Below are 12,321 nucleotides of genomic sequence, written 5' to 3'. Positions count from 1 at the left end.
TGTGTCCACGTGTGAACCCACCTCCCTTGTTGCATTTTGATTCAACCGAGGACCCCTCCCACCCCCTGCATGACTCAACATGGTTCTGAAAAAGAAATGCATGAATAATGAACATCAATATTGTAACCGATTGTCCCATTTAGTGAGCGATCCCTAACTAGCTGCCAGCGAATAAAACGAATTCAACGGGACGCTCTGCACGCGTGGCGTACTTGTTGGGATATCTCAGATTACTCTTGGAAACCAACATTGTTTACGATCAATGAGTTTAGAAAAAGAGGAATTTAACATAGTACGAGGTTACCTTATGGAATTACATTTTATCGTAATTATTTTTTTATTGACAGATTCACAAGTGATTAAGTCACCAACGACTCTCACGCATGATACAAATTCACACGCGTTTATAAATCACCCTCACGGTACCCCCTTGGTGCCACGTACCCCCCCAGGGGTCCGCTGGTGTAGTGTATCGTGTAGTGTATAGTGTAGTGTATCGTGTAGTGTGTAGTATTTGTGTTTAGTGTAGTGTGTGTATATAGTGTAGTATATAGTGTCTGTGTATCGTGTAGTGTAGTGCATAGTGTAGTGTATATTGTAGTGTATATTGTAGTGTATAGTGTAGTGTATAGTGGTTGTGTATCGTGTAGTGTGTAGTATTTGTGTATAGTGTAGTGTGTGTGTATAGTGTAGTATATAGTGTCTGTGTATCGTGTAGTGTATAGTGTAGTGTATATTGTAGTGTATATTGTAGTGTATAGTGTAGTGTATAGTGGTTGTGTATCGTGTAGTGTATAGTGGTTGTGTATCGTGTAGTGTAAAGTGTAGTGTGTATTGTAGTGTATAGTGTGTGTATAGTGTGTGTGTGTATATTGTAGTGTATAGTGTAGTGTACATTGTTGTGTAGTGTATATTGTAGTGTATATTGTAGTGTGTGTGGGGGGACGGTGTGTGTCTGGCGGTGTGTGTGTGGGGAGCGGTGTGTGTGTGGGGAGCGGTGTGTGTGGGGGGGGGCGGTGTGTGTGTGGCGGTGTGTGTGTGTGTGGCGGTGTGTGTGTGGGGGGAGGGGTGTGTGTGGCGGTGTGTGTGTGTGGTGTGTGGCGGTGTGTGTGTGTGTGGCGGTGTGTGTGTGTGTGGCGGTGTGTGTGTGTGGCGGTGTGTGTGTGTGTGGCGGTGTGTGTGTGTGTGGCGGTGTGTGTGTGTGTGTGTGGCGGTGTGTGTGTGTGTGTGGCGGTGTGTGTGTGGCGGTGTGTGTGTGGCGGTGTGTGTGTGGCGGTGTGTGTGTGGCGGTGTGTGTGTGGCGGTGTGTGTGTGTGTGGCGGTGTGTGTGTGTGGCGGTGTGTGTGTGTGTGGCGGTGTGTGTGTGGCGGTGTGTGTGTGGCGGTGTGTGTGTGTGTGGCGGTGTGTGTGTGTGTGGCGGTGTGTGTGTGTGTGGCGGTGTGTGTGTGTGTGGCGGTGTGTGTGTGTGTGGCGGTGTGTGTGTGTGTGGCGGTGTGTGTGTGTGTGGCGGTGTGTGTGTGTGTGGCGGTGTGTGTGTGTGGCGGTGTGTGTGTGTGGGGAGAGCCGTACCGAGTCGCGGCTGAATGTTTTGGATGCGGTCCCAGATGTGTGTGCGGGCATGAGGCTAATTGTCCGCGTGATGGAAGCGCCTCCGATGGAACGCGACGTTGCGCTTAAAACGGCGTGGAAACAATGAGCGCGATTTAAAGCGCGGCGCTTGAATGTTCAGCAGCAGCAGCGGCGCCCACATTAATTATTTACTTATCCCCCCCCACCCACCACCTCCTCCCCTCCCCCCTCCCAGAGGCCTAAAATGCCCATCCTGAAATTAAGTAATTCATTAATGAAGTAACGAAGTCAAGAGCTGCGAGAACCTCAGAGTCGACTTTTCTTCCGATTCGATGGAACGTTTCGGGGGCGAACCCACGTGGGACCCGCCTTTCTGAAAATCGGGGGGTTGTTCGTTTGTTTAAAAACCCCAAAAAATCTGAAAATCACGCCGGGCGGCCAGAAACAACCAGCACTGCCCAAGCTCGATGCTACTTTAGAATTGGTGCAAAAAAAAACATTATATTTGGTGATTGGCGATTTTTTTTTTCAACGGGAGGACGAAAAATAAAGGTTACCCGTATAGCATACACAATGTGTCAGGGCAAGTGGTGTTGGCGAGCAGCGCCGATGAAGGCCAGGGGTCGGTTGAGACTCGCGGTGGCCGAGCACAGGGCCCAAAGGCGCGACACGCTCGGAGGCCAACAGCGGGCATCACCAGTGGAGGTGTAAGTACAGAATGTTGGTTGGATTGAGCGAAGTGGTGAGAACTGGGGGGGGAGAGGGGAGGATGAGATGGGAGGGTGGGGGGGAGCTCAATGGTGGAGCGGCGAGGAGAGGCACTCATGGAGCTCCCGTCCCTCACCACCACCCAACCACCACCACCACCCAACCACCACCACCACCCAACCACCACCACCCAACCACCACCACCCAACCACCACCACCCAACCACCACCACGCAACCACCACCACCCAACCACCACCACCCAACCACCTCTTCTTCTTCTGGGACCCCTCGTAGTCGAGTCATCATTTCCCTCCAGGCGCCACTTCTCCGTGTTGTGAGCTGGGCCTGGCTGGCCATGGGTCCAGAGATGGCTGACATCGGCCAATCCGTGACCTGCAGATCTTGACAGTGGGGGGCAGGGATGGTCCATCCTGGAGCTCCCCCACTCGTCTGTGTCTCTGGCTACGACAACCACCAGCACAACCACCACTCAACCACTACGTCACCATCACCGTTCAACTTTCATCACCCCCACCACCACCACTCAGTCACTACCACAATCACCACCACTCAACCACTAACCCACGACCACCACCGCCACTCAACCACGACTACCACAATCACCACCACTCAACCACTACTCCACTACTACCACAATCACCACCACTCAACCACTAACCCACTACCACTACTACCACAATCACCACCAATCAACCACTAACCCACGACCACCACCACTGCTTAACCACGACTACCACAATCACCACCACTCATGGGGGAGGGAGGGGAGGGACTGCGATTTTTTTTCATGGAGGGGTGTGGGATGGGATAAGAGGCGCGGCAGCAGCGCTCGGCTCTAATGATGCCGCTGTCAGTTCCTCTCGGCCCCTCCGACGTGATCGTCACTAATTGATGTCACGGCTAATAAATCCAGGCGGGCCGCGCCCGGGTCCATGAGAGAAACCGCGCCGCCACCCCCACCCCCGTGTGCCCCCCGCCCCTCACCACCCCTCACCCACCCCCCTCGCTTTGGCCGAAACTCGAAGCGAGAAATTTCACGTCGCACGCAGCCAACCGTAGCCGCTGGCCCTCACCGCGAACTCTGACCCCAACCGTAAATCCTGACTCTAACCACCGCCCCCCCCATCTCACTCACGACAACCATCACCTCGAACGTAGAGCCCTCAGCCAGACCCGATGCCAACCCTAAACCTCACTCTAACCCCAATCCGAACTTTATTTAACCCCAACTCGAACTCTAACCCTGGACTTTACTCTCAACTCGAAGTTATCGTTAAGGCCTCCCGCTCAGGCTTTCACACTAACCCAACCTGTGACCCTAAAGCAAACCCAAACGATAACCATAACACTAAACCTAAACCAACTACAACCCTAAACCTAACGCAACCTTTAACCCCTCACCCATCACCCCAACCCAAACTAAAGCCTGAACCCTGAACCCCGACCCGAAACCCCGAGCGCCACCGCCCCTCGTGCGCCGTGGACGACGGCTCCAAAGGAGGCTCATGCTGCGGGTCCCGAGTGCTCCGGGGGAAATTCCACAGCGCCGTGGCGGGTACCGGTCAAAAGCCCCCCAAAGACCACCGCAGACTTCCAGAAAAAAGCGATTTCAGTCATTTTAATCGACCCGAGGAGAGGCAGGAGTCGCGAGAGAGCGGCGGTGGCAACGCCGCTGCTGCACGCGGCCACTGCCTGTAGTCCCGCGCTGTGTGGAGGCAGCAGCAGCGAGGGGTTGGTGGACCACACACGGATGTCGTTTGCGAAACTCCCTTCCTTCCCGTGGGCGTCGAGGAGACGCTGTCGTACCCCCTGGCCCTGCCAGGAGATGGCGGCTCCAGCAAATGTGGACTCCCACCTGCCCCGCCTGCACGGGATAGAGCGTTTCTCCCTCGCACGCGTGGGTTTTCTCCCACGTGTGAACACTTAATTGGGCGATAACACCTTGATATGGAGCGGACCTTAGAGCTTGGGCAAAGAGAGGGTCTTTACGAGGGGCAGCTTGAGAGAGTCCCTCCAGAGAGAGGAACTCTCCGGAGAGTACCTCTCTTAGTCTCTCAAAAAATCCCTCGAGAGAGAGAGAGAGGAACTCTCTACAGAGAGCCCCACCAGCATGCGCCAGCAGCATGCGCCAGCACCACGCACAGCGCCAGCACCACGCACAGCGCCAGCACCACGCACAGCGCCAGCGGCACGGGGCTCGGCGACGTGCAGGGGTCGGTGCGTGGGGGATCAGCGCCGCGCAGCGCCGTCCACGCATGACCCACAGGGCCCCGCGGAGTCGCATCGCCCCCCCCCCCCCTGGCAGCCATCGTCCGCGCGTCCGTCCCACGGCGTCCGTCAGCCGCTGGCGCCGCTCAGCTCGACGCGCAGGGAGCAAGTGTCGCAGCCCAGCAGCAGTAGCGGCGGCGGCGGCGGGGGAGAGCTCCCCCCCTCGCCCCCCCGTGCCCCCCACACCTCGGCGGCGCTCACGGTAAAGAGGCCGCCGCACCGGCACGGCCGCGACGCCTCCAACTGGTCTGCTCGCACGGGGAAACGTGGGGACACGCGGGGAGACCAAGGGGAGACGTGGGGAGACCTGGTCGGATATGCAGACATGCTGAGACACGCTGAGAGAAGCTGGGACATGCTGGGACACGGTGGGACACGGTAAGATACTGAGACACGCTGAGATACGCTGGGACATGATAGGACATGGTAAGACACTGAGACACGCTGAGATACGCTGGGACACGATAAGACACTGAGACACGCTGAGATACGCTGGGACACGCTAGGACATGGTAAGACATGCTGACACGGGGACACGGAAATGGGCTGTCCGTACCGTCGTCCCAGTCCATGTCGTCAATGGAGAAGCTGTCCTGGATGGGACCCTCCTGCTGCAGGTCCCTGTCTGACGGGAGAGGGGACCGGTTAGCGCGCGTCTACGCGTGTACGGGCACACACGCGTGTAAGGGCACACGCGTGTAAGGGCACACGCGTGTAAGGGCACACGCGTGTACACGTGTACGGGCGCGTGCGTGAGTGCGGGGAGCGGTGGTTCAGTGGTTGGCGCGTTGCGCTACGAACCCGGCGGCCGCGGTTCTATTCCCGTTCATGGCCAACATCGGCAAAAGTATATCTGAACGGGCCCTGGGCCTCCCGTAGGTCGACCTTGTGCGGTGTGTAAATATCACCACTGGGGAGACAAAGGCGGACGGGCGTGGTATTGGTCACTCTCCCCCTTGTGTGCCACAGCGCCGGCCTTCATAGGTGGCTACTCGCTAACAGCACTTGCTCCAACAGCCTGTTAAGGCTACGACGAGGGGGGGATCTTTGCCGCGTCTCGCACCTCGTGCGCGCAGGTCGTGCGCTCTGCGCGTCTCCGCGTCTCCCAGCGTCCTCCACGCGCGCTCCACCTCCAGGAAGCGCCGGAGTTGCTCCTCACGCTCTCCCTTGCCCAGGCCCTGGGCCGCTCGGTCCGGGTGCAGCTACGTCGGGGGGGGGGGGGGTCAGAGGTCGCGGGCGGATACACGCACTGAGGTCAGAGGTCGCGGGCTGACACGCGCTGGGGTCAGAGGTCGCGGTCGGACACACGCAGGGTCAGAGGTTGCAGGTGGACACACACGCGGGGGTCAGAGGTCACGAGCGGACACACATGCACGGGGGTCAGAGGTCGCGGGTAGATACACACGCACAGCCGTCGAGAGCCTCGCTCATCCGTTAGTTCGTTCAATATCCCGACTCAATCGTCGACTCGGTCCGCTCTTTGACAATCATTCCCCGGCATACGAGGGAAACGCTCGCACGTTCGCCTGTGCACTCACCCGTTCGCTCACTCAATCATTCATTGATTCAATCATTATTTCATGTAATCACTCAATCGTTTATTGATCCAATAATACATATCATTACTTATTCAATGGCTCACTCACTCATTCATTTGCTCGTTCATTTTAATCGCCTCCTACTCCCCAACAAATGATCTCAAAGCCATCAACGGCGGTTGCGGGAGCGGCGATCGCGGGAGCTCGGGAGGCCGAGCGGAGCGTCCCTCCGGGGCCCCCCCCACAACGGCCCCTCCCCCCACACCTCCTCCCCCCACACCGTCCCCCCCCCCCCCCCCCCGACTCGTTAACCGGCAAACGCCGAGGTGCGGCGGCGCCGGCGATCGATGGATCGATAGCTGGCGCGCCAGACTCGACGGTGGCTTTCGCACGTCCGATAATTAAACACCCCTCCCCCCCTCCCTCCTTCCACCTCCACCACCTCCTCCTCCACCTCCTCCACCTCTTCCCACCCCCACGGTCCCCCACCAGCTCGGATCCACCACCTGCTTGCTCCAACCTTTGGGCTCGGTCCAGTTTTGGTTTTGGATTTGTTTTGTCCTCAACGCTTCCCGACCGGATCGGCGGTTCCCAGCGTCGTCGTCACCTTGATTAGTTTATCGGTTTGTTTACTTGTCGGTTTGTTTATCGGTTTTTTTACTTGTTGGTCTGTTCGTTTATCTGTTGGTTGGTTTATTGGTCTGTTTATGCGTAAGCTTGTGTATTAATGTGTTCATTTGCTGGCTTGTTTATTTACGTATTTTTGGTCAGCTCATTTTTTTATTTTGTTGGGTTGTTAATTTGCTTGTTTATTTTTCGGTTAATTTGCTGGTTCGTTTGCTTAAACTCCGTGGCATGCCTTCAACGTAACTCTCCGTGTTGTTGCGAGCGGGCTGAGATTCTTCAACCGATGACTCTGAAGCACCCAGTCGAATGACAACTCGGTCGGGGCAAGTCACCGCGTCTCACGGAGAGAGAGAGACCGGGCAGACCGTTAACTCTCGCAACCTGAGAACATGGTTCCATCACAACTCAGCCCGTGCGAGTCTATGGGTCTCTATGCGAGTCGATGGGTCTCTATGCGAGTCTATGGGTCTCGATGCAAGGAGTCTATGGGTCTCTGTGTGAGGAGTCTATGGGTCTCTATGCAAGGAGTCTATGGGTCTCTGTTTGAGGAGTATATGGGTCTCTGTGTGAGGAGTCTATGGGTCTCTATGTGAGGATTCTATGGGTCTCTATGTGAGGAGCCTATGGGTCTCTACGCGAGGAGTCTACGGGTCTCTACGCGAGTCTACGGGTCTCTATGCGAGTCTATGGGTCTCTATGCAAGGAGTCTATGGGTCTCTATGCGGTTACTGCCCCTGGCTCGGTCAAACGCTGCCCCCACGTGGGCCCTGAGTGAAACTGTCTCCACAGGCCACCGACCTGTAGCGACACTACAGGTCGGTTGCCACGACTACAGGCAACCAACCGACACTACAGGTCGGTTGCCACGACTACAGGCAACCAACCGACACTACAGGTCGGTTGCCACGACTACAGGCAACCAACCGACACTACAGGTCGGTTGCCACGACCACAGGCAACCAACCGACACTACAGGTCGGTTGCCACGACTACAGGCAACCAACCGACACTACAGGTCGGTTGCCATGACTACAGGGAACCGACTGTTCTTCTGCGCGCACGGACTGGGTGTTAATTTGCGGGCGACGTGGCGACGCGTCGTTTACAACTGAGGCAGGAGACATCACGGGGGGGGGGGGGGGGGGTGAAGAAGGGGGCGGGAGGTGATCAAGGTGTAGTGATGGAGACAGACAAATAAGCAGGCCGAGAGAATGAGACGCAGGGAGACGCAGAGACCACGGCGAGCCACGGGGAGACGCAGGGAGCCATGGGGAGATGCAGAAAGCCACAGGGAGATGCAGATTGCAGAGAGCCACAGGGAGACACAGGGAGCCACGGGGAGACACAGAGAGCCACAGGGAGACATAGGGAGACACGGGGAGACACAGGGAGCCACGGGGAGACACAGAGAGCCACGGGGAGACATAGGGAGACACGGGGAGACACAGAGAGCCACGGGGAGACACAGAGAGCCACGGGGAGACACAGAGAGCCACGAGGAGACACAGAGAGCCACGGGGAGACACAGGGAGCCACGGGGAGACACAGAGAGCCACGGGGAGACAGAGAACCACGGGGAGACACAGGGAGCCACAGGGAGACACAGGGAGCCACAGGGAGCCACAGGGAGACACAGGGAGCCACGGGGAGACACAGATAGCCACGGGGAGACACAGGGAGCCACAGGGAGACACAGGGAGCCACGGGGAGACACAGAGAGCCACGGGGAGACACAGGGAGCCACGGGGAGACACAGGGAGCCACGGGGAGACACAGAGAGCCACGGGGAGACACAGAGAGCCACGGGGAGACACAGGGAGCCACGGGGAGACACAGAGAGCCACGGGGAGACACAGATAGCCACGGGGAGACACAGATAGCCACGGGGAGACACAGGGAGCCACGGGGAGACACAGGGAGCCACGGGGAGACACAGGGAGCCACGGGGAGACACAGGGAGCCACGGGGAGACACAGGGAGCCACGGGGAGACACAGTGAGCCACGGGGAGACACAGAGAGCCACGGGGAGACACAGGGAGCCACGGGGAGACACAGGGAGCCACGGGGAGACACAGGGAGCCACGGGGAGACACAGAGAGCCACGGGGAGACACATAGAGCCACGGGGAGACACAGGGAGCCACAGGGAGACACAGGGAGCCACGGGGAGACACAGATAGCCACGGGGAGACACAGGGAGCCACAGAGAGCCACGGGGAGACACAGAGAGCCACGGGGAGCCACAGAGAGCCACGGGGAGACACAGGGAGCCACGGTGACCCCACCTGCCGCACGAGCTCCTGGTATCGGCGTCTCAGGGCTCTGGGCGAGTCGGTGCGAGAAACTCCGAGCACTGAGTACGGCTCCAGCTCCTCCACTTGGCCCGGGTCGCCCATCCTCGCCGGGTCACCTCCTCCGCTCCTTCTCCGCTCCTCCTCCGCTGCTGCCCGCGGCGAGCGTCGTGAAGAGCGCGGAGCTGCGCGGGGAGCAGTTCCACGGGCAACTGGACGGGCAAAGTTGAACAAAAAGCCACCGTTGTCATCCAGCGGAGGCAAGCCGCTCTCTCTCTCTCTCGAGATAAGTCAGTGGGTGATGTATTATTTATTAATAGTGATTTATTATTTTCTTTCTATTATTATGTCTATTAATTGTATTATTTATTTTATTATTTATTTATTTTTCACCTACGTGACTTTACCGGAAAAACCTCAGAGTATGAATCCTTGCAGTCACGAAAGCTTCAAATCTAGAGTTAAGTCAGTGGGCCCAGGGCGTTTGGGAGGATTCGGCTACTGCGGTACATGTGCACGCGATGATGATGACGACGACTTTGAGCCACGTCGCTGTTTGTGATGGCCAGGCAGCTTCTGACAAAGAGAAACGTAGCAGCTCAATGGGCCTTGCCGGGTAAAATGACAAAAAGACACAACACACACATATATATATACACCTCTTCTGGCAATAAAACAGTTCAGATGTTCAAACACCAAATATAAACCCTTTGTAAGGTCTCGAGTCTGCATTAGCCACACACAGTACTTGTAGCGAACATGCAATCAAACGCCATGCTCTAATAATCATAATTATAACAGATAATGCGTTGACTTTGAAATCGATTGGTTCACAACAGAGACAGCGGCCTTCTCTAGGACCCGGTCTGGTACAGTGGCGATCGATCCATCAGTGGATCGATCGTGACCGACGACGACGACGATGATTACAATCCGATTCTGGATCACGAGACGGCGATTAAGACAATGGCACCGTTGCGATGATGACGATCCTGCGATGTTGATGATGATGCTGATGATGATGCTGTTGATGACGATGCTGCTGTCATTGATGAAGATGCTGCTGTTGTTGATGATGCTGTTGATGCTGTTGTTGATGATGAAGCTGTTGATGATGATGACGATCCTGTTGTTGATGATGCTGTTGTCGTTGTTGATGCTGCTGTTGTTGATTATGATGCTGCTGTTTTTGATGATGTTGTTGATGATGCTGTTGATGCTGCTGTTGTTGATGCTGTTATTGATGATGATGCTGTTGATGCTGCTGTTGTTGATGCTGTTATTGATGATGATGCTGTTGATGATGCTGCTGTCGTTGTTGATGATGCTGTTGTCGTTGTTGATTATGCTGTTCTTGTTGATGCTGTTACGATGCTGTTGTTGTTGTTGATGATGATGCTGTTGTTGTTGATGCTGTTACGATGCTGTTGTTGTTATTGATGATGATGCTGTTGTTGATGCTGTTGTTGATGCTGTTACGATGCTGTTGTTGTTGGTGTTGTTGTTACACATCTGCCCGAGTCAATGACGACCCTGAGCTGGGTGAACACCACCACGGCGATGTTGACGCCGCTCACGAAGCCGCCGCTGCTGCTGCTGCGGTGTCGCCCCAATCACAGCCAACAACCCCAACGCCTTCGACAAAGGCACCGGCCACTCTGTGTGCGTGCGGCGCAACCTATCGTGAACTTCTTTCGCACCGTACGTAAGCCAACCGCGCTCATAGGAGCCGCGACGGTGTGCGGAATACAACAGGCGACGTTTCGGGCGGTGGGCCTTGTCGATGGGGTTAAGACCGCGCGTCTCCTTACCCCGCTCCCTTCGCTTCTTCTTCCTTGGTCCCACGAGCTCCGTACCCCGAGAGAGGGGGTCCCAGATCCCCTAGAGATGGTCTCAGATACCCTAGTGATGGTCTCAGATCGCCCCTACAGAGATCGTTCCAAATCCCCTAGAGATTGTCTCAGACCCCGGAGAGGAGGTTCCAAATCCCCTAAGGGGGAGTCCCAGATCCCCTAGAGATGGTCTCAGACCCCGGAGAGGTGGTCCCAGATCCCCTAAGGGGGTCCCAAATCCCCTAGAGATGGTCTCAGATCCCCCTACAGAGATCGTTCCAAATCCCCTAGAGATTGTCTCAGATCCCCTAAGGGGGAGTCCCAGATCCCCTAGAGATGGTCTCAGATCCCCTAAGGGGGAGTCCCAGATCCTTCTAGAGATGGTCTCAGATCCCCTAAGGGGGAGTCCCAGATCCCCTAGAGATGGTCTCAGACCCCCCTAAGAAACGGGGGTCCTGGCGACCCCCTGGTTTGGGATTGGAACCGGCGCGACTTTCCCCTCCGCGGCGCGCCTCCTCGTGTCACTCACAGCACGTGCGCCACTTCCGGGTTCCGTCACAGATTCTCTGCCGGAAAAGGGGCTGACTCCTCCCCCTTCTCCTCCCACTACCCCCCTCCACCCCTCCCCCTCCTCCCCTCCCTTCAGGGGTCCGCGGTAATGTGACAGCGTGGCACGGTAGTGGTGTCTGTTAAAAGCATTTAGATTGCATTTAGAGACGTGGTTTTAGACCGTTTAGATTGCATTTAGACCATTTAGATTGCATTTAGACCACTTAGATTGCGTTTAGAGACGGGTTTAGAGCATTTAGATTGCATTTAGACCATTTATATTGCGTTTAGAGACGTGGGTTTAGACCATTTAGATTGAATTTAGACCATTTAGATTGCGTTTGGAGACGTGGGTTTAGACCATTTAGATTGCATTTAGACCATTTAGATTGCGTTTAGAGACGTGGGTTTAGACCATTTAGATTATTTTGCTGATATAAATGTCCAAATGATGGGCTCACTTTGTTGAGCTCTCATTTGTCGCTTTTGACAGACAAGTTAATATCTCAAGCGGGGCTTTGGTAGGTCGGGGGTGGCCGAGTTGTATTTGTGTTGGGTGACTTGTTTACCTTTCCTGCAGTCCGATCGTGTTTTTTGTTGGATTGTTTTTGTTGTTGTAACATTCTTACGCGCCCCGACTGGACTTCTGTAGAATAAAAACCAAGAAGCTTCAGATCTCATCGAATTCCTCCAGCGAGAATACATATTCCGATTCTGACCCTCGGTATATATGTGTCGCGGCAATCGTTGAGCGCTGGACGCGATTGCCACGACTGGTAAGCCCGTAATAACGGCCTCGAGTCAGCAGGGGGCAGAAGGGAGTCTCAGGGTGATGAGTCAGGACACGTTGGGCGCTAAGGTCACCCTACAGCAGCAGCAGCAGCTCGGGGCCACAGGTAGAACCCCCAGACCCCCAG

At 55.8% G+C, this 12,321-nt stretch overlaps 1 protein-coding gene across 5 annotated transcripts; it reads right to left on the bottom strand.

The window, feature by feature from the left end:
- Nucleotides 1–3,902: 3,902 nt before the first annotated feature.
- Nucleotides 3,903–11,378, bottom strand: LOC144720394 (dnaJ homolog subfamily C member 24-like). 5 transcript variants are annotated; one of them, XM_078597135.1, is made up of 5 exons: nucleotides 9,997–10,828; nucleotides 9,018–9,235; nucleotides 5,631–5,769; nucleotides 5,124–5,192; nucleotides 3,903–4,815 (listed from the first exon to the last, which is right to left on the bottom strand). In XM_078597135.1, exons 1-5 carry the CDS (start codon nucleotides 10,070–10,072, stop codon nucleotides 4,637–4,639), a joined length of 681 nt encoding a protein of 226 aa, XP_078453261.1. In that variant the 5' UTR covers nucleotides 10,073–10,828; the 3' UTR covers nucleotides 3,903–4,636. The 5 variants fall into 5 exon arrangements, with proteins under 5 accessions (XP_078453261.1, XP_078453263.1, XP_078453262.1 ...); XM_078597137.1 differs by adding an exon at nucleotides 5,369–5,477 and having other exon boundaries at nucleotides 4,727–5,192; XM_078597136.1 differs by lacking the exon at nucleotides 9,997–10,828 and adding an exon at nucleotides 10,835–11,378 and having other exon boundaries at nucleotides 4,727–5,192.
- Nucleotides 11,379–12,321: the final 943 nt, after the last annotated feature.

This window comes from Lampetra planeri, chromosome 8 (assembly GCF_965212315.1).
Source record: "Lampetra planeri chromosome 8, kcLamPlan1.2.h2, whole genome shotgun sequence".
NCBI lineage: Eukaryota > Metazoa > Chordata > Hyperoartia > Petromyzontiformes > Petromyzontidae > Lampetra > Lampetra planeri.
The sequence above is the reverse complement of the archived record's forward strand: the minus strand, read 5'-3'. Positions and strand labels throughout refer to the sequence as shown.